The sequence below is a fragment of the Strongylocentrotus purpuratus genome, unplaced genomic scaffold (genome assembly GCF_000002235.5).
Source record: "Strongylocentrotus purpuratus isolate Spur 01 unplaced genomic scaffold, Spur_5.0 spur5_scaffold_20, whole genome shotgun sequence".
NCBI lineage: Eukaryota > Metazoa > Echinodermata > Echinoidea > Camarodonta > Strongylocentrotidae > Strongylocentrotus > Strongylocentrotus purpuratus.
In genome coordinates, this window is record NW_022145606.1 from 15,465,383 (window position 1) to 15,492,773 (window position 27,391).

At 38.9% G+C, this 27,391-nt stretch overlaps 1 protein-coding gene across 1 annotated transcript; it reads right to left on the reverse strand.

Moving 5' to 3' along the window:
• Positions 1 to 10,646: 10,646 nt before the first annotated feature.
• Positions 10,647 to 16,307, reverse strand: LOC100888840. The gene has a single exon (XM_030993700.1). It carries the CDS (start codon positions 16,305 to 16,307, stop codon positions 10,647 to 10,649), a length of 5,661 nt encoding a protein of 1,886 aa, XP_030849560.1.
• Positions 16,308 to 27,391: the final 11,084 nt, after the last annotated feature.

Consider the following 27,391-nt stretch of genomic DNA (forward strand, 5'->3'; position numbering starts at 1 on the left):
GGTGAGCAGCCGAAACGGCCCTTCTTGGATCCGCCATTGATGGATCGATTATTTAAGTCTATAACAATGTTTTCTTTTCTAAATTGTTTCGTAGAACTGTATATCAATGTAGGCATGGCAGAAAAAGAAGAACCAAGTGTCCCCGAGGCGATTGAAGGCAAGCAAATCCGTGATTCTTTCATTATTAATAAAATTATAAAAGTACTAACAATAAGATTGGAAAATAAAAACAGAAAAGAAAGAACAGGAAAACACGGGAAAAAAACAAAACTTTAAACCACCTGAAACAAAACAAGAAGGAAAAAGGAGAAGAAAACAAAGAGGAGATGAAAAAGGAAAAGCAAAAGAGGAGAGAGGGGGGGGGGGGGGGGAAGGAGGAGGAGAAGTAATTATAACAATAGTAATAATAGTAATTATCATCATAATGATAATAATTATACTGATAAAAATAATAAGGGCACACTTTTTCAAAAACGTTGAGATTAACTTTGTCACAGTTTGAATTTCTTATCCTTTTACGGATTTGAGATGTATATGATCTATTTTTTTTAATTCATAATTGGTGTTATGGTTATAGATCATTTAATATTCGTAAGTATCCGTTTGATAAGATACAAATTTGAGATGTTTTTTATTTATTTATTTATTTATAATTGGTTTTATGGTTATATATCATTGAATATTCGTCAGTGTCCTTTTTTAAGATACATAGTTAAATGTGTGCATGTAATATATTATAATATTTGTCTTATTTCTCTATTTTCAATGCGCTAATTTTACGCTTGCAGAAGGTAAGTATACAACTTTGTCCAATCATGGTTATTTCTTATAACAATGGTGGTCATCTATGTGATATTTCTCTCCTTTAAGTTATATATTTGCTTCATTGCTTCATTGGAACTAGGCACGATGTCTATTGATATATTGAAATAGATAAAAGTATCATGAATAGGCAATGTAGAGTAATACAAAACACAAACCTTATACTGATATTGGATTTAAAATTTTGTGTTTACAGTTAGTATTAGAATCCATCAGGAATCCATGCAGTCAGGAGTGTAATCCCAACTATCACGAAATTCGTTCATGTATTCGCATAATTATGTCCTGTTTCATCAAAAGTGCAAAGGCGAATGGACCAGATTGTTAGTCTTCCTGAGTTCTAATAGGATGTATCTACTATATCGTAAACTCATTGTGAGATATTTTAAATATGTATGTACGTACCGGTACATTACCTGGTCTATAGTGTATTTAAGTGATAGAACCGTTGCACCTTTTCCATTTTTGCTAAGTTACTCGACAGATTAATGTACAACAAACTCTATGAAATCTTTCAAAATTTGAATCCTGGTTTTCGCAAAAATTATTCTATTTCTCTGTGTGTAATAATTTGTGTTCTACTCTACATGAAATTATCAGAGGCAATTTTATTCGTTATGGGATCTTCAAGGACCTTTCACAAACATTTGACACCATCGACCACCCAGTTCTTCTAAAACAATTACACTTCTATGGAATACGAGGCTAATCCTAATACAGTGGTTCCATAGTTGTATACAAAACATAATGTGGTGGTCGATGGTCTGGAGCCTCCGGATGATCGTGAGTTTTGACAATTCAGAACCTTCAAGATAGTCATCTTAAGGGATATATACTGTAATACGTGCGTTATAATTTGCACAACCCGTATTGCTTTATTTCGTGGGATATCAGTTCTCTTTCTCTCTCTCTCTCTCTCTAACATACACATACACAGTCTATTCAAAGGAAAATCTTACAGAACAAAGATTTGTCTTGGATTATGTTAAGAGGAACTACTTCTTTCTTAAATGAATGGGTCCAGGGGTCCGCCGATGGACCCCTGCCAGTTACTTAGAAAAAGAAAAAAATCCTACTGTTCTACCTTCATCCGAATGATTCGTTGGAATATCCACTGCCAACAGATCGACACTGCAATTTTGTACATTTAAGTTTCATGTTTTTCTTTTTATATATTTTTTTCTCTCTGTCTCTTCATCCATTTTCTGTTTTTTGCCTTCTTTTCTCTTTCTCTTCTCGCTATTTTGTTCTGTCACTTTCTCTGTGTGTCCCTTTTCCTCCGTTTAAAGGCTGCCAAAGAAAGAGGACCGCGGCCGATTCCTGCCCTGATCCGCAACTCATCTGTACATGTTAATGTATACAGCCATTAAAGTGACTTGGTAACATTGTTAAAGGTTGATGAAAAAAATTGCTTAATTTTGGTATAAAATGTTACTTACTATATTCCTTCTACTGTACTAATCCTCTGACAGGCAAAACATCCTGAAAAAATTCTCAAACCACGAATATATCTATGGTTTTCTTTGAAGGCGTCGATGTGAGGCACCCTCTAACAGTGATTAACAGTAAATTCTCCCAACCATTTTTGAATTTTCCCAACCATTTTTCCATGAAAAAAAAGGCACAAAACAGGTTATAAAAAAATCTGTCAACATTTAAATGTCTGGAACGGAATGTAAAGCCATTTTATTGCTTTGTGAGATTCCCATTCACCTAAAATGTAATTAAATTGTTCTATAGATCTAGATCTAGACCTAGTTGGGAGAATTAAGGAATCGATCACATCAGTTTTTCCCAATTTGTACCATGAATAATGGTCCGTTTTCACTCAAATTTTCAGATTATCTTTAATTGTACATCTAGCATTGAAGTTACTACCTTAGAATCACTATCTCTCATCTGAACAATGTTACCAAGTCCCTTTAAGCAAAGTTGGGTTTCCATTCCATCATATACGTTGCCGATTCGTTTCTCGAGACAGCAGAATATATGTATACATTTTTATCTTTCTCTATTTCTCTCTCTTCTTCTTTTAATCTGTTACATACGATTCTTTTTATCTTTTTTTCTTCCGTTGTTCTTTCTTTCCCCATTTTAGGAGGGGGGGGGGGGGAGCCGATTCGGGCTCTCTTGGATCCGCCATTGGTGGATTGGTTATTTAAGTCTATAACAATGTCATTCTTTCTAAATTGTTTCGTTGAACTGCACATCAATTTAGGCATGGCAGGAAAAGAAGAGCCAAGTGTTCCCGAGGCGATTGAAGGTAAGCGAATTCGTGATTTTTTCATTTTTACTAAAATTACTAACAATAAGATTAATTCAAAAAGGAAAGAAAAGGAAAACACGGGAAAAATAACAAAACAGGATGTGGTGGTCGATGGTCTGGAGCCTCCGGATGCTCGTGAGTTTTGGCAATTCAGAACTTTCAAGATAGTCGTCTTAAGGGATAGACACTGTAATACGTGCATTACAATTAGCAAAACCCGTATTGCTTTATTTCGTGGGATATATCAATTCTCTCCCTCTCTCTCACACACACATTCTATTCCAAGGACAATCTTATAGAACAAAGGTTTGTCTTGGATTATTTTCAGAGGAACAACTTCTTTCTTAAAGGATTGGGTCCAGGGCTCCGCCGATGGACCCCTGCCAGTTCATTAGAAATAATATAATTGTTTTCCTACTGTTCTACATTCGTCCGAATGCTTCGTTCGAATATGCTGTGCCACAGAGCGACACTGCACTCTGTATTTGTACAATTAAGTTTCATGTTTTTTTTTTCTGACTATCTCTTCATCCATTTTCTGTTCCTTTGCCTTCTTTCTCTTTCTGTTCTTTCTTTCTTCCGTCGCTCTCTCTCTCTCTCTCTATTTTTTCCTTTTCCCCTGTTTAACGCTGCTAAAAAGAGGGCCGCGGCCGATTTGCGCCCTGATCCACAACTGATCTGTACATCTAAATGTATTCATGCATTTAATACGCAAGGCTTGAAATGGGATGGGTAGCCATCCCATCTAATATGTTGCCGACCCGTTTCTCAAGAGAGCAGTATCTATTTTATACATTTATATCTCTATCTATCTCTCTATCTCTCTCCTTTTTCTTTCTTTTAATCTGATACATACTTTTCTTTTTCTCTCTTTTTTTTCTTCTGTTGCTCTTTCTTTCCCCATTTTATTCAAGCCAGCTAGAGGAGGGAGCAGCCGAATCGGCCCCTCTTGGATCCGCCACTGATGGATCGGTTATTTAAGTCTAACAATGTTTTCCTTTCTAAATTGTTTCGTTGAACTACTCATCATTGTAGGCATGGCAGAAAAAGAACAACCAAGTGTCCCCGAGGCGATTGAAGGCAAGCAAATGCGTGATTTTGTCATTTTTACTATAATTACTAACAATAACAGTGGAAATAAAAACAGAAAGGAAGTAAAACGAAAACACGGGTGTTAATGCCATATGGCCCTGTGGGAATACTTGTAGTTGGGTCTAAATAATATCTGACATAGTCATAGACAGTGACTAGTCTTCATCCTAGACTACTGTAGTGTATTACTGTGTAGGTTATGTCGTCTGCTACTGTGTAAATTCATTTTACACCTTTCTATCACTGTCACTCATCACTTCAGTGTAACTGCTTAACTTCGTTAGACTAGGCTACTCGTTCCAAACACTCCACATGCAGCTCTTCTTTGCTTTCTTCATCGCTCTTTCAAGTCTCTGCTCATTTAATGTGCACACATACTTAATGACATACCTATGCCATCCCCAGGCGCGGATCCAGGATTTTCCAATAGGGGGGGCCGGAAATTTGAAAATTGCGCAGACCGTTTTTCAACTCAACATACCAATACTGACGAGGTCATATTAGAAGCACCATCATACCGGTAATTTTTTTGACCTTTCCATCGGGGGGGGGGGGGGGGGGGGCTGAAGCCTCTTGCCCGAAAAAGTAATTTTCTGGTTTCACAATTCGGCTAGTGAGCGAAGCGAGCGAGCAAAAATTTGAGGATAATATGTATTTTGTTATTGTGTTATTTTATCACCAAAATATACGAGAAAAGATATAACAAATTCATATTCGGGCAGCTCCCTGTTCCCCTCCCCCCCCCCCATTACGCGCGAAGCGCAGAAGCTTTAATAGAGAAAGAAGAGGATTCGTTGAACCATTCTCGACTCCTACCCTTGTCTGAATTTAGTTCCTCCCCCCCCCCCCTACTCTCCCGCGCGAAGCGCGGAAGTTTTGACGTTTCATTAAATCATTAGAGAAAGAGTACCGTTCTCGACTCTTAATCCTTGTCTGAATTCAGTTTTTCCCCTCCCGCGCGAAGCGCTGAAGCATTGACCTCATAGTTTAATGAAATTATTAGAGAAAGAAGATAATTCGTTGTTCCATTCTCGACCCTCAATTCTTCTCTGAATTCAGATCCCCCTCCAGCGCAAAGCGCAGAAGCTTAACGTTTCATTAAATTATTAGAGAAAGAAGACGATTCGTTGTACCGTTCACGATTCTTAATCATTGTCTGAATTCAGTTTCCATACCCCCTCCTGCGCGAAGCGCGGAAGCTTTTACGTTTCATTAAATCATTAGAGAAAGAGTACCGTTCTCGACTCTTAATCCTTGTCTGAGTTGAATCCCCCCCCCCCCTCTCCCGCGCGAAGCGCGGAAGTTTTGACGATTCGTTGTACCGTTCTCGATTCTTAATCATTGTCTGAATTCAGTTTCCATACCCCCTCCCGCGCGAAGCGCGGAAGCTTTGACTTTTCATTAAATTATTAGAGAAAGAAGACGATTTGTTGTACCATTCCCGACTCTTATTCCTTGTCTGAATTCAGTTTTCCCCCTCCCGCGCGAATTGCGGAAGCTTTGACCTTTCATAGTTTATTGAAATTATTAGAGAAAGAAGATAATTCGTTGTTCCATTCTCGACCCTCAATCCTTCTCTAAATTCAGATTACCCCCTCCAGCGCAAAGCGCAGAAGCTTAACGTTTCATTAAATTATTACAGAAAGAAGACGATTCGTTGTACCGTTCTCGATTCTTAATCATTGTCTGAATTCAGTTTCTATACCCCCTCCCGCGCGAAGCGCGGAAGCTTTGACGTTTCATTGAATTATTAGAGAAAGAAGATGATTCGTTGTTCCATTCTCGACTCTAAATCCTTGTCTAAATTCAGTTTTCCTCCTCCCGCGCGTAGCGCGTAAGCTTCTGACGCTTCATTAAATTATGAGAGAAAGAAGATGATTCGTTGTCCCATTCTCGATTCTTAATCCTTGTTTGAATTCATTTTCCCTCTTCCGCGCGAGGCGCGGAAGCTTTGACCTTTCATAGTTTAATGAAATTATTAGAGAAAGAATATAATTCGTTGTTCTATTCCCGACTCTTAATCCTTCTCTGAATTCAGTTTCCCCCTCCAGCGCAAAGCGCTGAAGCTTAACGTTTCATTAAGTTAATAGAGAAAGAAGATGATTTGTTGTACCGTTTTAGACTTGTCAAAAATGTTTCTTTGTCTGCTCCTTTTTTCGTCCTATGTCCCCTTACTGCCCCTACCGCCCCTAGCTACGCATGCTTTAAAGGGAAAATGAAACAATCATGATTGTGATAGCATACAATTAGGTCAGTAGAAATGAAAGGGGAAAAAAAAAACTTTTTATATACCAACCATGAAATAATCGCGACCGGGAGCGTCATATCTTAGTTTTGTGTTATCGGGCGAGGGCCGGGGCGTAGCGACCAAGCGAGATTTTGCAATGTAGAATGCTGAAACTATGCATTCTAGAAAATCCTTTAGTCCAATATGTACGTTCTTTCCGCTACATGTATATTTCTTTCTAGCTATGTATCTAAATTTTCGGGGGGACGTGTCCCTCTATCGGGCCCTGGATCGCCGCCGCTGTCCATTATCACTACCGGGATCACTACCAACATGAGTTCAAATATAAGCACAAGCGAGTTGGTATGAGCTGAATCCAAATGAAGGGCAAAATAAGAGTTGTGAAGCGGCCCTACCGTTAATTTAAAATTTGGCTGCTTAGTATATAGCTTCTATTTGAAAGACATCCAAAATATTGTGCCCTTTTCAATTTTTTTCAAAAAGCAGGGGCTGTTTGTAACGTTTAACTTTGAATCCGTGGCTCGAGATTTTATGCGGCCGGCCCGGCCCCCTCTATTCAATAACGTTCCCCAAGCCTTCTGGAATGACCCCAAATCTCCCTATTACAGTTTTTCCCTTATTCGTTGTTACTGTCACTTAGCGCCATTTCCTTGTCTTTCCCCCTTTCTCACCCGACTTTTCTCTTCCCCCCCCCCACCCACTCAGTGTTATCTAGGGTACGCGCATGTATGTTCCCTCTCTTAGTTTGAAAGCACCCCTTTATCTTCGGTGTGTAAAGTCAGTGCGGGCCGGATTTGTGTGTATTACGGGCCGGACTTTGTTGCGTGAAAAGTAACCCTTTATCAGAAATTTTGGAAACACAAAATCGGTCCCTCCGACCCCGGGTGGGAGTGAGGTGGGGGGGGGGGGGGTATCTTCTTCTTTTTTTCTTTCTCTCTCTCTTCTTTCTTTTCTCTTCTCTTCTCTTTTCTTTTCTCTTCTCCCTTCTTTTCTCTTCCCCTTTTTTTCTTCTCTTCTTTCTTTTTTTTTCTCTTTTTTTTTTGCGCCGCCAATAGGGGGGGCCGCGGCCGTTTCGGCCCCCCCCTGGATCCGCCACTGCATCCCTTGCAATGATCTCGATGCGATTGTCATCACACATGTTCCACATACCGACATTCGTGTAGCACAAATTGACTCAGTCTGAAAATGTCCAATTGTTTCCATTATAGTTATAATATCATAATCACATGAAGACTTCCGATGAACATATTCAAGCGATGATTAACAGAGGTCATAGTATAGAGTTCACTTTCTGCCTGTTATGGAGCTTATAAGCTTATGAAGGAGGTTGAAAACTGGTAGGCCTTCCGACATTCTTCCAACAACTACAAATACATTTCCCTAGCTACCACGTTCTTCTAACCTGCCGCAGAGGGCCTAAATTCAATTTCTGCCAATAACATCCCGGCCCCTTAATTGTATTTCTTGATACAATTACAATCCACACTTATGCATACATGCACCTTTAATAGTGTAGCTTACCGGATACCACCAACAACTGAGTTACATACGTGCACCTAAATATGAAACAGATTTCCTATCAAACTGACTACAACCTTGTAATCCTTACATAACTGCATTTCCTTTATCATTACGCATATGTAGCTGTTAATGCCCGAGGGCGACACAATTTCTATACCCTGTTTGCTCACTTACATAAAGCTATGCTGTCCAAAATTTACCTGAACCTCTAGCGTTTGAGCTAATCTGTCACATTGATCAGACATTCTGTTAAAATAAACTACAACCTCCATTTGCAAGTTACCTGTACACGATGAACCTGAATTAGAATATGCCTGCTTCTGTCCATTTTGATTTTTTAAACAACAAAGCAAATTAACATTATAACAACCAACTGGCTGTAACAAAAAACTCAAAACCTTTGTCTTATCATCAAACAAACATATTTCAAAGTAATACACTGTATTCTTTGATAGCCCACACTTTATCGTTTCTATTTGTTTACATTATAAACTCCTTTGAGCTAATGCAACTTCCTGTAAAAGGCAAACTAATCGAATCAAAGATGAATGACTCTTGTCATCAATCTGTTTAACCAAAAACTGCTTCATATAAAATGTGTTTGCTAGAAATCATCACTCAACATCTTCATAAAACCTACCGGTATAAACAATCTAATAATGTACACATACAGTGGATTCTTGCTACACCTGCATATGAGTTCCAATCAACAAACAATAATTTGCATTTTAATCCAATATCAGGTCTCCTTTTCCTGTGCATTTTAAAATAGATTAACACTAAATTAGTTTTGACCTTGCAAGTTGCATACTGATTCCACTGTAGGTCTGTGTTATAACCCTAACTCTTTTGACCTTCAAATAAACATAATGGCAAGCAATATTTTTATAATAGCAACTAAACAAACATTAGTCAGCTATATTTACTTATTAACCTACTCGTTACTTATGCAAATTTTCCCTTGAAACGTTATAAATACAAGCTTTGCACTCATCAAACCAATGCTATACTTTGCCATTGGTAGTTCTTCAAACAACAACATGTAACTGTGTCTCAAAACCAAAACCTGATTTCTTTACAACTGCATTCCAGTCAAATTAACAAACATTCAATTAACCATGCAATATCTTCATAATTAACAATAAGATACGAGTCTTGGAGTTATCATAATCTTTGTTTACTCCCTAACTATTAGAAACATTAACCAATTAACCCAAAGTATCAGTTTTTAACCTGAAACTGAAATCAATAATACCTTACAAAGCCATTCAAAACCATGAGCCTTTGATCATAATAAACATAATACATAAACTCCCATGGCTATAATAATGTGTTCTGATCCCAGTGTTTGCTTAAACAGGGATTGACGGTACTTTCGTCATTATATTCTCAACTCTTTCTTTGTTCACATGGTACTGTATACAAACTACCGTATGATGTAATGTCAACAAACATTATGCTGAGCAAACTATGACTTTAAAACAAACTCATCATTTAAGAAATCTTTGTTATTAAAGTTCGTACAATTATTAATTGATATACAATCTGTGTTACAAATGTTTGAAAAACATATGACAATGTCTTTTTGTCAGGTATTCAAAAATATAACAATCTAACGATAATTCACATCACCAAAATTTACATGTATGTGCACTTCTTTCTAGTGATTACTTTAATGGTCTTTTTATCCCAACGAATTCACAAAACAAGTTCAACTTTATCCAGCTTTGGTGTGACATGGAATCCAACCTACATTAGAGCGTCATGTACATATATTGTCTTGTATTAGAGCGTCATGTACATATATTGTCTTGTATTACAACCTGTAAGTAACACTAATTCGAATTGAACAATTCAGCCATTGTTCCTGCACAAAATGCATATCTACCTTTGGAAATCTAAAACTGTCTCCAAACTGATAATTCCAAATCTGAATTATATAAATTCTTTGCCTATGAAATCGAGGTGGCTGATCAAACAAATAGTGTCACTGCACCACTTGTGCTTTAATACCTGCCAAAATACAAAACATAATTTTGCAATTTTATCAAACGTTTAAAAACATTGTTTAGCCTGACAAAACATCAAATAAAAAACTTATTCAATTTCACAAAATCTTAAATACTCATGCAATGCAAACATTTAATATAATGTCCTCCTGTCTTGTTGCTATTCTCTGAAAGTCTGAAAGTTTATGGAACATGGACATCACAAATTGTTCTTCATATGTCTTGTTTTTTGTTCGAAGTTTGCAGTTAGTGAGATTCTTCTGAAATTACTTTATCAGCTGATCATTTATCACGCTTCAAACACTTGAATCTGCATCCAACTTGTTTATCTGATGGAGTAAATTATTCTCCATCACAGAAGAAACTCGACTCGCGATTTATGAATTGCTTTCAACACACGGTGCTTTAATGTTGCTGGAAATGCTCTTGATCCAAAATAAATTGACGTTGATCACAAAATAATTTTCATTGGCGGCGCTTGGCTCGCACCAATTTTACAAAGGTATTTTATCACAATCCAAATCATTCTCTGTCACGGAAGAAACTCGACTCGCGATTTATGAATTGCTTTTAACACTCGGTGCTTCATAGTTGCTGAAAATGCTCTTGATCCAAATTAAATTCACAGTGATCGATCCAAACTTCACAAAAAACATGCTATCACATTCCAAATGATACGAGTTGAGCACTATTCTGCTTCCAGGAGTGAACACAGCTTTATCACTGGCCTCGTGAGTGTTGTGGATTTTGTCTTTATCCTTGCACTGCGAACTAGACCATCTTTACCCGGATATACTTCCTCCACTCGTCCCATCTGCCAGGAACATCTAGGCGCGTCCTTATCAGCAATCAAGACGACGTCTCCCACTTGTAGACTGCGATTTGGTTGGGCCCACTTCTGCCGTTGCTGCAAGGTAGGAAGGTACTCACGCACCCATCTCCGCCAGAAGGTATCTGCTAGTAACTGCATCTGCCGCCATCTTTTCTTAGAGTATACATCCTTCTCTGAGAAGCGCCCTGGGGGTGGACTTGTAGTCATCTTGGCCTGTAGTAGATGATTAGGTGTAATGACATCCAGGTCACTGGGGTCATTTGAAGCTCTGGTTAGGGGCCGACTGTTTATAACTGCCTCTATCTCACACATTAAGGTGTGAAGCTGTTCATCACTCTGGGCAGTTTTCAAGTACTGCTCATGTAGTATGGCATGAAGGATTTTTCTGATAGTTCTTATTTGTCGTTCCCATACTCCTCCAAAATGTGATGCAGCAGGTGGATTGAAATTCCACTGAATTCCACGATTACAGCAAAAGTTCATGATCTGCTCCTGACTCCATTCCTGTAGAGCCTGCTTCAATGCACTACAGGCACCCACCAAATTTGTGCCATTGTCTGAATACATTGTCTTGACAGAACCTCTTCGACTAACAAATCGTCTTATGGCATCTATGGCAGAACTGGTGTCCAAGCTACTTGCCACTTCTATGTGTATCGCTCGGCTGGTCATACAGGTGAACACAACACCATAACGTTTCTGCATGCTTCGACCACGCCTCGTCTCGAAAGGTCCGAAATAGTCCATGCCTGTATATGTGAAGGGTGGTTCACATGCTGCAACCCTAGGCCTTGGAAGATCTGCCATCTTTTGTGTGTTTGTTTTGGCTTGGTACCTTCTGCATGTAACACATTTTTTGATGATTGTCTTTGTCAGCACACCTGCTCCAATTATCCAATACTTCTGAAGAAGTTCTGCTAGCACATGGTTTTGACCTTGGTGTGCTACACTTTGATGAACATGTCTTACTATCAAGGTAGACACATGGTGCTTTTTGGGCAAGATCACCTGATGTTTTGCATTTCCATCAATCTCGGCATTCCTTAGTCGTCCGCCAACCCTCAGTACATTGTCATGCATTTCATCTAGCTTTATGATGCTGCTGCTCTTGCGTATGGCCTTTCCTGGCTGATTTCCTTTCTGATTCAAGGCTTCTACTTCTTCTTGGAAGGACTCAGATTGCACCCACCGAACGATAGCCAATTCTGCACCATTCACTTCTGCTACTGTAAGGGTGTCAGAACACACTTTATCCGAGGACAACTTGGCCCTTTCTTTCAGTTTTCCTTTGAGCCTTAGCCACCAAGCAACAGCCCTTCGTAACCTTGTCCAATCTGAGAAATATGTGATCAACTTGTGTACTGTTGAAACTTCTCCTCCAGGCCTTGTTAAACCCACCATGCAGGTTTTCTTGATCTCAAGCTGCTCATCCTTTCCATCACGAGACATGTCAGGTGTCTTAGGCCATTCTTCTTCAGACTTCAGAAGAAACTCTGGGCCACTTTTCCATTCTTCATTCAACAGTAATTCTTGTACTTTCAACCCCCTTGAGCCTGCGTCTGCTGGATTGAGACTTGATTTGACATAATGCCACTGGTCCGGACTAGAGCCATCTTGAATCACTGCTAGCCTATTAGCTACGAATGTCTGGAATCTTGCTGTTGAGTTGTGAATGTAGCGCAATACAGTCTGGCTGTCGGTCCAAAAGTAGGTCCTCTTGACTGGTATCTCTAACTCCCTTTTGATCACCTGATCTATCTTCACCGCCACGCTTGCAGCAGTCAATTCCATTCTCGGGATAGATACTTGCTTAAGGGGTGCTACTCTTGATTTACTCAGCAGGAATGAACACCTGGTCTCTCCTTCACTATTTTCCATTCTGAGGTAGGAGACCGTCCCATATCCAACCTCGCTGGCATCTGCAAAATGATGGAGGGAGATAGATTCTGCTTGCTCATATGAGGCTGGCCTCAGACATCTTTCTATCTTGTACTCTGACAACATCGGAAGTTCCTCTAACCAGCCTTGCCACAATTTCATCTGTTTGGCTGGTATCTCATCATCCCATCCTATCTTGAGTCTACATAGGTCTTGTAGTAGTTGTTTTGCTGTTAAGATCACAGGAGACACAAAACCCAATGGGTCATACACTGAACTGATGATTGATAGCATGCCCCTTTTTGTTGGCGGCCGATCCTTGATCTTGATGCTGTAGCCGAATGAGTCTGTTTCAGCATTCCAAAGTATCCCAAGAGCTCTTTCCTGTGGAAGCTTGTCCTTTTCAAAGTTTAGCTGTTGAACGCTGCTGGCTCTCTCGTCCTTTGGTATTGCGTGCAAAACTGCCCTATGGTTACTGTTCCATTTGGTGAGGTGGAAACCTCCTCTTCCACATGTGGCTTGTAGCCCTTTTGAGAGCTCTACAGCCTTCTCAACAGTAGAGGATGAGTATAGACAATCGTCTACATAGAAGTTGTGTTGTATGATATGTGCAACTTCTTCGTGTTCACACTGTTCTGCTGTCTGTTTCAAAGCATAGTTGGCACACGCTGGTGAGGAGGTGGCCCCAAATACATGGACATTCATGCGATACTCCTTGATTGGTCGTTCGATATTGCCATCAGGCCACCACAAAAACCTGTGGAGATCCTTGTCTTCTTTCCGTAGTCTTACTTGAGAAAACATCGCCTCAATATCTGCCATGACTGCAATGTGGTCTTGACGGAATCTGGTCAGAACACCCAACAGGCTATTTGTCAGGTCCGGCCCCTGTAGAAGATTTTGGTTTAGGGACTGCCCCCTGTAGGCAGCTGCACAGTCATATACAACTCGTAGTTTCCTTTTCTGAGGATGGTAGACACCATGGTGTGGGATGTACCAGACTTCACCATTCTTTTTCTGAAGTTCCTTGTCTGGCACCATTTCAGCATAGTTCTTATCTATTACCTTGTGCATGAAGTCCTTGTATTCTCTGTGAAATTGTGGCTGACGCATGAACTTCCTCTGTAGATGTGCTAAACGCTGTTCAGCCTGAGGTTTATTGTTAGGCATCTTCATACTTTGGCTTTTTAGAGGCAGACCAATCTCATAATGCCCATCTACATGCTGAATAGATCCTTCAACTGAGTCTATAAACTGCCTATCCTGTCTTGACTTCTCAGGTTTATCATTTATCACCCTTTCACTGAAGTCTTGGTTGAACATATCTACCAGCTGCTGATTAATATCTGCTTGGACCGAAACATGATGAGCGGAGATCCTTTGTGACTCGTCAGACTTAGATAAACCACACACTGCCCAACCTAACAAGGTTCTAAATGCAAAAGGACCATCATGTTCACTGTGGATAACTTCCAGCGGTTCTGACGCTTTTGGAATGTTATTTCCAATTAGTATGCCCACATCCTCATCAATTTCTGGCAACTGAATATGGTGGAGGTATGGAAACTGCCTCAACTTGGCTTGTGTTGGAACTTCCTCTTTCCCGACTGGAATAGACTGCTGGACAAATGCTTCTCTGATTTGAAGGTTGTTCTCCTGCTTTAAGTCTAGAACCTCTATATCGTTGATTACTTCACAGTTTACGGCCTTACTCTGTGTCAAGGTTTGCAATTGTATGTTTTTCCTTTTTCCAGATAGCTGGAGCCTGTCCTTCATGTCTTGGCTAACAAAAACTGCATTGCTTCCATTGTCCAGAAATGCATATGTCTGTATTTGCTTTCCACTTTCCTTTGAGCGCACCACTACAGGAATCACAACAGGGAGGCTGCCGGATCCACTGCTGAAACTTGACAATGTGCGTTTTACACCATTCTCTGATTTGTCTGTAGCGGGGGTTCCACTGTTAGTAGAAGTAGCATCAGTGTCTTCATGTACTGTGTCCTTATGTACTGGAACTTCTTTCTGAGACTTTGGAACACCATCTTGGTTTGGAATTGAGGTTCCCTTTTGAAATTGTCTGTGCAGTACTGATGGATGCGTCCTTTGGCACAATGTACACTTCAGCCTACTCTTGCACTCCTTTGCAAAATGTGATGCTTTCTTGAGACAGGAGAAACATAAGCCCTGTGATCTGCAAAACTCGATGCGTTCTTCATGTGGCTTGGCTCCCAAATTTCTACAAGTCTCCAAATCGTGCGTTGATACCCTGCAATAAAGACAGTATTTGTCAGAACTTGACCTTTCTTGCCTTTGACTAGAAATGCTTGTAGCAAAGCCTTGTCTTTCATTCCTTTTTCCGGGCTGGCTAACATTGGAATGCGTAGTGTCACTTCTTCTTTGTGGCCCTTTAATGTCTCCGTACACAGGGTTAGATATCACACGAGCTGCCTTGGCCACAAACGTCACCACATCTTCAAACTGGATACACTTTCCCTTTTCTTCCTGAATGTAATCAGCAGTATGGCGCCATTTTTCCCTTAGGCGATATGGCAACTTGGAGATAGCTATCTTGACATTGTTAGAATGATCTATCTCATTGCACTGTTTCAAGTCCTTGTCAGTGTTCAGGAGCTCGGTCAAGCAATGCGAAAAGTTATTGAGCTTCTCTGCATCATCGGTCTTGATTTCTGACCACTCCTCCATACGCTTGATTATGGCATTTGTAATCCTGTATTTGTTGCCATAATTCTTCTGAAGAACTTCCTTGGCCTGCTTGTAGGCTATCTCAGGATCTGCATTGTACATGCAACTTCGGACCATAGTGTTAGCTTCACCCCTCGTGAATTGTTCTAAATAACATAACTTGTCTCTAGGATTCAAAGTCTTCTCCTCAACACTATGTTGAAATGCTCTCATAAAGGAATTGTATTGCAACGGGTCTCCATTGAATGGTGACAAAGTTCTCTGAGGCAATGATGCTCTTTGGTGGCATTCCACTAGAACCTTGGTGAGGTCATTTTGTCTTTGAATTACATTAGTTTGTTGCATTAAATATGCTGAAAGGTCAAACACTGGCTGGTTCTCACCTGGTACATTATTAGCACGTTGAGTTGTTCTCTCATGAGCTACAGATGAAGGAGGAATGTATCCTGGCTGTCTTTGTGAAGTTTCACTTGCAAGCTGTCTTTGAACTTGACCTTGACCTTGGTATTGTGAAGCTTCCACCTGTTGAATAGCTTCCAATCTTGCACTTGCTGCAGCTACTTCTGCTTCTAATTCTAACTGCTCCTTCCTTCTCTGCAGTAATTGTATCTCACTTTCTAGTTCATGTTTCTTTCTGAGAACTTCTGCCTTTACTTTGAGTTCTGCATGGCTTGCTGCTGCTTCGACTTTAGCCCGAGATGCAGCACTCCAGTTGCTTGCCCCACTGACAACCGAGTGTGACCCATAACTCTTCATCTTGGGTGTAAATCTTGGTGCACCAACATTTGAAATACTATCACTTGGTTCAATTAGTGGTACATTCCCAACATCATCTTTAGTACCTCTGGCTTCTTCCAGATCCAATCCAAATTCAAATAGTCCCTGGTCATCATCCAGATTACCACTAAATAGTGGATCATACGTCGCACTATTCATGACTGACTTAATTCAAGTTCTGCACTTCTGAAGTGAAGCAATAACTATATGGCTAGTATTCTTCATAAACTAAAGCCTCAGTTTTCAACTAATGTTAATGCCATATGGCCCTGTGGGAATACTTGTAGTTGGGTCTAAATAATATCTGACATAGTCATAGACAGTGACTAGTCTTCATCCTAGACTACTGTAGTGTATTACTGTGTAGGTTATGTCGTCTGCTACTGTGTAAATTCATTTTACACCTTTCTATCACTGTCACTCATCACTTCAGTGTAACTGCTTAACTTCGTTAGACTAGGCTACTCGTTCCAAACACTCCACATGCAGCTCTTCTTTGCTTTCTTCATCGCTCTTTCAAGTCTCTGCTCATTTAATGTGCACACATACTTAATGACATACCTATGCCATCCCTTGCAATGATCTCGATGCGATTGTCATCACACATGTTCCACATACCGACATTCGTGTAGCACAAATTGACTCAGTCTGAAAATGTCCAATTGTTTCCATTATAGTTATAATATCATAATCACATGAAGACTTCCGATGAACATATTCAAGCGATGATTAACAGAGGTCATAGTATAGAGTTCACTTTCTGCCTGTTATGGAGCTTATAAGCTTATGAAGGAGGTTGAAAACTGGTAGGCCTTCCGACATTCTTCCAACAACTACAAATACATTTCCCTAGCTACCACGTTCTTCTAACCTGCCGCAGAGGGCCTAAATTCAATTTCTGCCAATAACAACGGGGAAAATAACAAAACTTTAAACCACCTGAAACAAAACAAGAAGGAAAAAAAAAAAAAGAACACAAAGAAAAGGAGAAGCAAAAGAGGGGGGGGGGGGAGGAAGGGGAGAAATAATGATAATATGGTAATAATAATCATCATCATAACAATAATAATTATAATGATACAAATAATAAGGGGCACACTTTTTCAAAAACTTTGAGATTACCTTTGTCACAGTTTGAATGTCTTATCTTCCTACGGGTTTGAGATGTATATGATCTATTTATTTATTCATAATCGGTGTTATGGTCCTAGATCAATGAATATTCGTCAGTATCCGTTTGATAAGATACAGAGTTAAATATGTGCGTGTAATAAAATATAGTATTAATGACTGCTTTGAGAGAAATAGTTGTTTTTATACGCTCAAGGGAAGGTTACAACAATTGTGCTATTGCCCTCGGCACGCCTCGGGCAATAGCACAATTGCAACTTTCCCTTGAGCGTATAAAAACAACTATTTCTTGAATATTAAAGCAGTCGTTAATACTTTTATATACCGAAGAGTCAACTTACCAATCAACTGGTAGAACAGGTAGAACTTCTTAACTCGAATGGTAGAACAGGTAGAACTCCGTAGAAAATAACTCAACTGGTAGAACTCCGTAGAAAATAACTTTATTTGTTAAAAATGTTTAAAGTACAGTTGTTAAAATGATATGTGGGGGCTTCCACCTGCTGACTAGAAACATGGGCATGGCTACTTGTAGTGATGTTGCATGTGCGTGGGAAGTTCTCTGGGTTATTTGTGATCTCATTGATAATGTAATTTAGTTCCCGCAGTTCCTGGCTTTCACTATGCTGACCACCAGTAGATGTCGATGACGATGGTACTGATTTCAGATCAACAGCTGCTTCGATACCATGACTTATGTTCGATGACGATGGTACTGATTTCGGATCAACAGCTGCCGCGATACCATCACCTATATTCGATGACGATGGTACTGATTTCGGATCAACGGCTGCCGCGATAGCATGACTCATGTTTTCTTTTGCTGTACTGCTGGTCATAGCATAGTGTTTGAGACTGGTCTCCGCCTTGTGTCCGGAGACACTCATGATCTCTCTGTCTCTGAACCCAGCATTTTGTAGAGTTGTTTTCAATTGTTTTCATTTTGTCTCCGATGCTGCTTTCCCTAGGGGTGCCTTACAGTACCATTGATCAGAAGAAGATGGATTGGATTTCAACTCACGCTTGGCCTGTGCATTTGCCGGTCTCTGCCAAAAACTCTTACATTTTGGATTCAATTTATCTTTGTAGCGTAAGAAGGAGGCAACAGGACATCGTGGACCATTAGTTGGAATCATGACACCACCTTGGCTTTTCTCTAGTTTATATGCACGGTTGTTTTTTGTGAGTGTATCTTTCAGAGTTATTGAGCATTTCCCCCTTCATCACAAATGTCAAAGCTGTCAAGTGTCATTTCACGCAAATTCTCTCTACCTCTATTAAACATATACAACATGACGTCCATAAATACCTTGTCTTGTAGACCCATAGGATCAACCAAATCAAGCGAACCTTGGATTTTGTCCATGTCTTCTGCTGAGACAGCTGGTTTGTGAGTTACAACTCCCTTTCCTTCCTGCTTAAGCATTGCTGAAAAATACTCAAAAAGTCTCGTCGAGTCGGAAAAATCTTCATGCTTGATGATATCTATCTTGTTACAATTGAGGAAATGACGCTGAAGTCCGAATCTAATAGCTAACATTGACTTCTTCATGTAATAACTTCCGTTCTTCCGTCTAGTACCAGCGTAAAATTTTTGCAGTACGTTGTCCAGCTCCGAATTTGAAAGTTTGTTTACGCTGTCGAGGTCTGTGTTGATAACTTGCAAGAAGTCTTCGAATAATTTCATGGAGAATTTAACTGAATTTTTCGTGTTCTTGCTGTCAGCAGAATCAATCAAGTCTCGCATTTGATCATCATCAAGAAGCTGAAATATTGGGAGCATTTCTTCAGCCATTTTGGACTAGTACAGTCGGTCGTCTGCGCTGGCCGCTACTAGGGAGTCGGGCTAACTCGCCCCACGGGACATCTCGCCCCAGCAAGATATCCCGACATGATTTATCGATCGAGAGATACTAGTAGTCTGTAGTTTGTAATTTACGGCCAGGACGAAAGAATGTGAACAAACATCAGCCATCTCATCTAAAATGTACACTGAGCAGTAACATATACACATTGGTATCTGTCGATCGATGAATCGTGTCGGGACATCTCGCCCCAGTCTTTGAGGCTGGGGCGAGATGTCCCGTGGGGCGAGTTAGCCCGGATTCAATATTCCAAACCCATGTAATAGTTCTAAAAAATGGTTCTAAAATCCCAGTAACCATGGTTACCGGGGAAATAGTTCAGTCTTTGTGAAATACCTATATGTTTACATGTTAAAAATGGTTTGAGCGATTGCGGATACCGTACGTGTGAATTGGTCGCTATATTTTACCAATTTTGTAATACAACTAGCAGCAAATATATAGCGACCAATTCACACGTACGGTATCCGCAATCGCTCAAACCATTTTTTAGAACTATTACATGGGTTTGGAATATTACCGAGAATTTTACAGGAATAGTTTATGAATGCAATTTCGACCAATCAGATGGCTGGATTTCTTAAGTGAGGTAATTATTCAACTTTGTCCAATCATGGTTATTTCATATAATAATTGTAGTCATCCATATGATAAATTAACCACAAGATGGTACCTCATTTAATAGGTTTCGTGATGATTTGCATTTATACACATTTGAGGAAAAAACGTGATTAAAAAAAAAAAAAAATTGTAACAATTTTTTTCAAAAATACCTAGGAAGTCAGGAATGCAATCCCAACTATCACGAAATTCGTTCATGTATTCGCATAATTATGTCCTGTTTCATCCAAACTGCAAAGGTGAATGGATCGAATTGTTTGTCTCCCTGAGTTCTAATAGGATGTACCCATTATATCGTAAATTTATTGTGAGATAATTTAAATATGTATGTTCGTACCGGTACTGTATCTGGTCTAAAGTGTATTTAAGTGATAGAACTGTTGCAACTTTTCCATTTTAGCTAAGTTACTCGACAGATTAATGTACAACAAACTCTATGAAATCTTGCAGAATAGGAAATTTGAATCCTGGTTTTCGCAAAAATTATTTTACTTCTCTGTGTGTAATAATTTGTGTTCTCCTCTACATGGAATTATCAGAGGCAATTTGATTTGTTATGTGATCTTTAAGGACCTTTCACAAACATTCGACACCATTGACCACCCAGTTCTTCTAAAACAATTACAGTTCTATTAAATACGAGGCTAGCCCTAATACAGTGGTTCCATAGTTGTATACAAAACAGAATGTGGTGGTCGATGGTCTGGAGCCCCCGGATGCTCTTGAGTTTTGGCAATGCAGAACCTTCAAGATAGTCACTATTAAGGGATAGACACTTCAATACGTGCATTACAATTTGCACAACCCGTATTGCTTTATTTCGTGTGATATCAGCTTTCTCTCTCTTTCTGTCTCTCTCTCTCTCTCTCACACACACACACACACACATTCTATTCCAAGGACAATCTTATAGAACAAAGATTTGTCTTGGATTATGTTCAGAGGAACTACTTCTTTCTTAAATTTTTGGGTCCAGGGCTCCGCCGATTGACACCTGCCAGTTACTTAGAAATAAAAAATAATATTCCTACTGTTCTACCGTCGTCCGAATGCTTCGTTGGAATATGCTGTGCCAACAGATCGATACTGTATTCTGTATTTGTATATTTAAGTTTCATGTTTTTCTGTTTGTTTCTCTCTCTGTCTCGACATCCATTTTCTGTTCTTTTGCCTTCTTTTCTCTTTATGTTCTTCCTTTTTTCCGTCGCTCTCTCTCTCTCTCTCTCTCTCTCTCTATTTTCCTTTCCCCTGTTTTACGCTGCCAAAAAAGAGGGCAACGGCCGATTTGCACCCTGATCCGCAGCTGATCTGTACATCTAAACGTATACAGGCATTAAATACACAAAGCTTGAAATGGAATGGGTAGCCATCCAATCTAATATGTTGCCGACCCGTTTCTCGAGAGAGCAGTATCTATTTATACATTTTTATCTCTCTCTATCTCTCTCCTTAAAACAAAATTGTTACATACTTTTCTCTTTCTCTTCTTTTTTTAATTTATCTTTCTTTTTCTTCTTTCGTTGGTCTTTTCCCCCATTTTATTCAGGTCAACAAAAGGGGGGAGCAGCTGATTCGGCCCCACTTGGATCCGCAATTGGTGGATCGGTTATTTAAGTCTATAACAATTTTTTTCCTTTCTAAATCGTTTCGTTTAATACGCCAGTTTCGGCGGTTACGTAATGCGCGGTTACTGTAACCAAGCCCGACAAGCTTTGTCAAATCGCCATTTTGAATCTGTGCATTGTGTATTAGACTGTCGGTTCTTGCCGTTAAATTGCATTCATATCTTTCTATCAAAACTGCGTGTATATATATGAATTTCTGTTTTGGCCGGAAATATCTTCCGACTTGCCATTCATCAAGCTAAGTTTCAGGCAGCTGCAATATTTTCTAAGAAAAAGAGGAGTTTCGACTACGGTATACACCCGAGAAAAGACTCGTTAAATTAGCGTCCGCAGTAGCGGACTAGCCTGCCCGTTGCCCCTGACCTACGGGGTCCGTGTCACTCAGTCAGGATTTTCGTTAAGTGAACTAGTTACATATACCTCCCTTAAGTTTGACGATATTCCTGACTTTGGACCTATGACGTATTCAATTATCTAGTAGAGAATATGGCGGACCATGCATGTATGATCGTCGAAAACTGAAGGCTTTTAAGAGTTTTGAAGACTTTCGATTGATATTTCCCGATGGCCATAGATTATGTGGCCTGGAGAAGCTCGAGTACAATCCCCCCTCTAGTTAGCTCTCGGCAGCTCATGATAGCGACTTGTGACTAGGTTATACAGGTCAAACCGACGCAAAAAGACAGAACATACCAACTTGAACAAAAAGAAAAAATATATAAATAATAAACAAATAAAAAGTAGAAGTCTAGACTAGATCTAATAAATGTAATAACAATTTTATTTTTTAAATGTTTTTTTTTTTAAATAACAATAATTTCTTCTTGAAGGTCCGGCATAATTGCAGTTTAATACTATTAACTTTTATTTTATGAAAATCAAACTTAATTCCTAATCTTATTCTAAACAATAAAATTATTCATCATCCTGATTCTTCTTCCTTGCCATCATAAGGTTTTTTTATTATTACTTTCATTATTCCCCTTTTCCATTGCTCTATCATTCTTTTTCCTTGTTCATTGTTTTTCTTCATTTTTTCCGTTCAAAATTATTTGTTTATCATTATTCATCATTCTTATTCTAGCTCTCTAGCTGTCATCGGACGATATTATTTTATAAATATTATTTTAATAATTATTACCTTTATTGTCATTATTTCTCGTTGCTTTTGTTAATAATATTGATTCTGCGGTCAGTGCTTGCTTCTCGTTAGCCGTTTCTTGTCCGCCTTGAAATAGTCCGTATCGAGGCGTTTCACAAACATTTTTTAATCCGTAAAATTGCATTTCATTTTGAAAATGTGAATCGCGCCTACACGAACACGAACACGTGGTACGCGCGCACGCTTCTGCAAGCAGAGGTGACTGTGTGTGCGAACGCCGAGTGGAAAATAGTTCATCACTTCTTTCATTTCTACGTCCAAATTTGTACTCAGATTCAAGCTAAGGTAAATGCAAAATTGAATGGAAATTACCGATATCGGCTAGCTAACTTATATTTTGGTGCTTCGCTTTCTGTTTCATCACTGGCTTTCAAGCCAATGTCGCTTGTATCATCGACCTCGTTTTTCTTCTTTTTGAGGGGGTATCGTGCGCTGCCTGTACCGGGGACTTGGCCGAACAGGTTTAGCTGCAAGATGTGAATCGCTAGTTCTGTACCAGCAATGCTTTTCTATTATTCTTGCCTAAGACTCAGCGATTTTAAAGATCAAATATATGAAGAACAAAATCACATCTCAAAGATATTTAGTATTCAAGTTTGAAACTGCCTCCTTTTTCTTCTCTCTCTCTCTCTCTCAAAATAGCGAAAACAAACGATACAATCACACTTAGCGAACACAGTCAAGTATGGTATGCACGCAAAGTGTAGTCTGCTACGCACCGCGAGTTCTGCTTGTCCGACCCTCCGATTACGTAATGCGATTTAAAGGTCTCTGAATACATTACGAAACTGGCCTATTACACATACATGTAGGCATGGCAGAAAAAGAAGAAACAAGTGATTCCGAGTGGACTGATGAAGGCAAGCAAATCCCTGATTCTTTTATTTTTAATAAAAATAATAACAATAAGATTGGAAAACAAAAAGGAAAAAAAAAGGAAAACACGGGAAAAATAACAAAACTTTAAACCAAACCACCTGGAACAAGACAAGAAGGAAAAAAGAGAAGAAAACAAAGAGGAGATGAAAAATAAGAAGCAAAAGAAGGGGGGGGGGCGGAGGAACAGAACTAATGATAACAAAAGTAATAACAATAATTATCATCAAAACAATAATAATTATAATGATACAATAATAAGGGCACACTATTTCAAAAACTTTGAGATTTCTTTTATTACAGTTTGAATGTATTATCTTCCTACGGATTTGAGATGAATATGATGTATTTATTTATTGATCATTGAATATTTGTCAGTATCCTTTTGATAAGATACATAGTTAAATGTTAGATGTATATGATCTATTTTTTTTATTATTAATTGGTGTTATGGTTATAGATTATACAAATAACGCACGGCCCAGAGTGCAATAGCGGTGAATGCAGTACGCGCGAGGTTTCTTTGGATTGGTGCCGCTCTGTGCAACGAGCCGCTTGCGGCGAGTTGACAGTGCGAACCATCTGAAGAAACCGAGCGAACACTGCATTTACGTATCGCACAACAGGGTCAAGTGCGTTATTTGTTTTATAAAATAGCGACACAAACAGCAACAAACAAAAGTTTAGATCTTAAGTATACGAGAGTTCGATCTAGATCTAGAGTTAGTCTATGTTGGTTCTACTAGATCTAGTAGACTAGACCTAGTAGATTCTACTAGACTAAAATGAGGGTCTAAAAGTAAAACCTTGCAGGCTTACCGAAAAGTCCACGGGATTCATTGTTTGATTAAAAATAAAATGCATAGGGTGTCTAGAGACGAGTCTACATCAGACAGCTGAAATTCTTGGCTTCATTATAAAATCCAAAAGTCAAAACGGGTCTAAATCCAAGGCAAAAGTAACATAAAAATTTGCTTTCTAATAATACCCCGCTCTAGCTAGAGCTAAGCTAGCTACGCGTACGCTGCGCTAGGGATCATGGTGGAGCGTACAATATTAGCTACGCGTAGCCTATAGCCTACAATGCACTCGAGGGAGCGTACTAGTACTACGCGTACGCGGGCGCACTGGATCTCCATGGTCACGTACGCGCCGTGCAATATAACTTTTTGTTGCGCTTTTTGTCAATGTCATGTGACGCGTATTGACCAATCACGATGCTTAAAATACTAGAGCCATTTTATAACATTTAATATTCGTAAGTATCCGTTTGATAAGATACATAGTTAAATGTTTGCATGTAATATATCCTAATATTTGTCCTATTTCTCTATTTTCAATGCGCTAATTTCACGCTTTGCAGAAGGTGGGTATACAATTTTGTCCAATCATGGTTATTTCATATAATAATTGTTATCATCCATGTGATATTTCTCTCCTTTCATTTACATATTTGCTTCATTGCTTCATTGGAACTAGGCACGATGTCTATTGATATATTGAAATAGATATAAGTATCATGAATAGGCAATGTAGAGTAATACAAAACACAAACCTTATACTGATATTAGATTTCAAACTTTGTGTTTACAGTTAGTATTAGAATCCATCAGGAATCCATGCAGTCAGGAATGTAATCCCAACTATCACGAAATTCGTTCATGTATTCGCATAATTATGTCCTGTTTCATCAAAAGTGCAAAGGCGAATGGACCAGATTGTTAGTCTTCCTGAGTTCTAATAGGATGTATCCACTATATCGTAAACTCATTGTGAGATATTTTAAATATGTATGTACGTACCGGTACATTACCTGGTCTATAGTGTATTTAAGTGATAGAACCGTTGCACCTTTTCCATTTTTGCTAAGTTACTAGACAGATTAATGTACAACAAACTCTATGAATCTTTCAAAATTTGAATCCTGGTTTTCGCAAAAAATATTCTATTTCTCTGTGTGTAATGATTTGTGTTCTACTCTACATGAAATTATCAGAGGCAATTTTATTCGTTATGGGATCTTCAAGGACCTTTCACAAACATTTGACACCATCGACCACCCAGTTCTTCTAAAACAATTACACTTCTATGGAATACGAGGCTAACCCTAATACAGTGGTGCCATAGTTGTATACCAAAAAGAATGTGGTGGTCGATGGTCTAGAGCCCCCGGATGATCGTGAGTTTTGGCAATTCAGAACCTTCATGATATTCACTGTAATACGTGCCTTACAATTTGCACAACCCCTATTGCGTTATTTCGTGGAATATCAGGGTTTTTTTCTCTCTCTCTCTCTCTCTCTCACACACACACACACACACAGTCTATCCCAAGCTCAATCTTATAGAACAAAGATTTGTCTGGGATTATGTTCATAGGAACTAATTCTTTCTTAAAGGATTGGGTCCAGGGGTTCGCCGATGGACCCCTGCCAGTTCATTAGAAATATTGTTTTCTTACTGTTCTACCTTCGTCCGAATGCTTCGTTGGATTGGTTATTTAAGTCTATAACAATGTTTTCCTTTCTAAATTGTTTCGTTGAACTACACATCAATGTAGGCATGGCAGAAAAAAAAGACCCAAGTGGCCCCAAGAAAGGTAAGCAAATCCGCTATTCTTTCAATTTTACTCAAACTACTAACAATAAGATTGGAAAATAAAAACAGAAAGGAAAGAAAAGGAAAACACGGGGAAAATAAAACAACTTTAAACCACCTGAAACAAAACAAAAAGGAAAAAAGAGAAGAAAACAAAGAAGAGAAGAAAAAGGAGAAGTCAAAGAGGGGGGGGGGGGGTATTAAGGAGAAGGAGAAATAATGATAACAATAGTAATAATAATATTCATCATCAAAATAATAATAATTATAATGATACAAATAATAGAAGCATACTTTTTCAAAAACTTTGAGATTACCTTTGTCACAGTTTGAATGTCTTATCTTCCTACGAATTTTAGATGTATATGATCTATTTATTTAGTAATAATTGGTGTTATGGTTATAGATTATTGAATATTCGTATACTCGTCAGTATCCGTTCGGTAAGATACATAGTTAAATGTGTGCATGTAATAATATAGTATTAATGACTGCTTTGAGAGAAATAGTTGTTTTTATACGCTCAAGGGAAGGCTAGAATTGTGCTATTGCCCGAGGCGTGCCGAGGGCAATAGCCCAATTGTAACCTTCCCGAGAGCGTAACCTTCCCGAAACCCCCCCCCCCCCTTTGAAAAAATCCTGCGTACGCGCCTGGTCTGTGGTAAGAAATACATATAATTTAAAATCATGGATAACGTAAATTACTTGTGAGGTCATGCAAATCAGTAAAGTTAGTTCGCTATAAAGAGATGTCTAGTTATTACACAAAACTGGTAATAAAATAAAGAGGCACCTTATACCCGGGGGCACAGCAGGTTCTTGAGACATTGCATGTTGTAAAAGGTTGTTGGGTATTAGTATGTTCAGGGGACCTTCCTGCACATTTTCCAGTTGGCCAACCTTTGCAATATGCTGCTGGAAAAACCTTGGCCGCCATGTATAACTACTGTTGAACAATTTTGGGGATTACTTTTTAAAAGCACCTCATTTTAACATGTGTAAGGTGTCATATGAAAGACAATTAAATAATCACAAGATGATACCTCATTCAATAGGTTTCTTGATGATTTGCATTACAAGTTTGAGCCAAAAATGTGATTTTTTTTAATTTTTTTTTAGTTCACAATTTTTTTCAAAAATACCCGGGAAGTCAGGAATGCCATGCCAACTATCACGAAGTTCGGGTATATATTCGGATATATCATCCTGTTTTATAAAAACTGCAAAGGCGAATGGACCGGATTATTTTACTCCCTGACCTCTAAAATGATGTATCCACTATATCATACATTCATTGTGAGATATTTTAAATATGTATGTAGGTACTTGTACAGTACCTGGTCCAAAGTGTATTAAAAATAATAG

Coding starts and splice junctions, on each gene's coding strand:
- LOC100888840 (XM_030993700.1), bottom strand. CDS start 16,307: ATGAATAGTGCGACGTATGATCCACTATTTAGTGGTAATCTGGATGAT.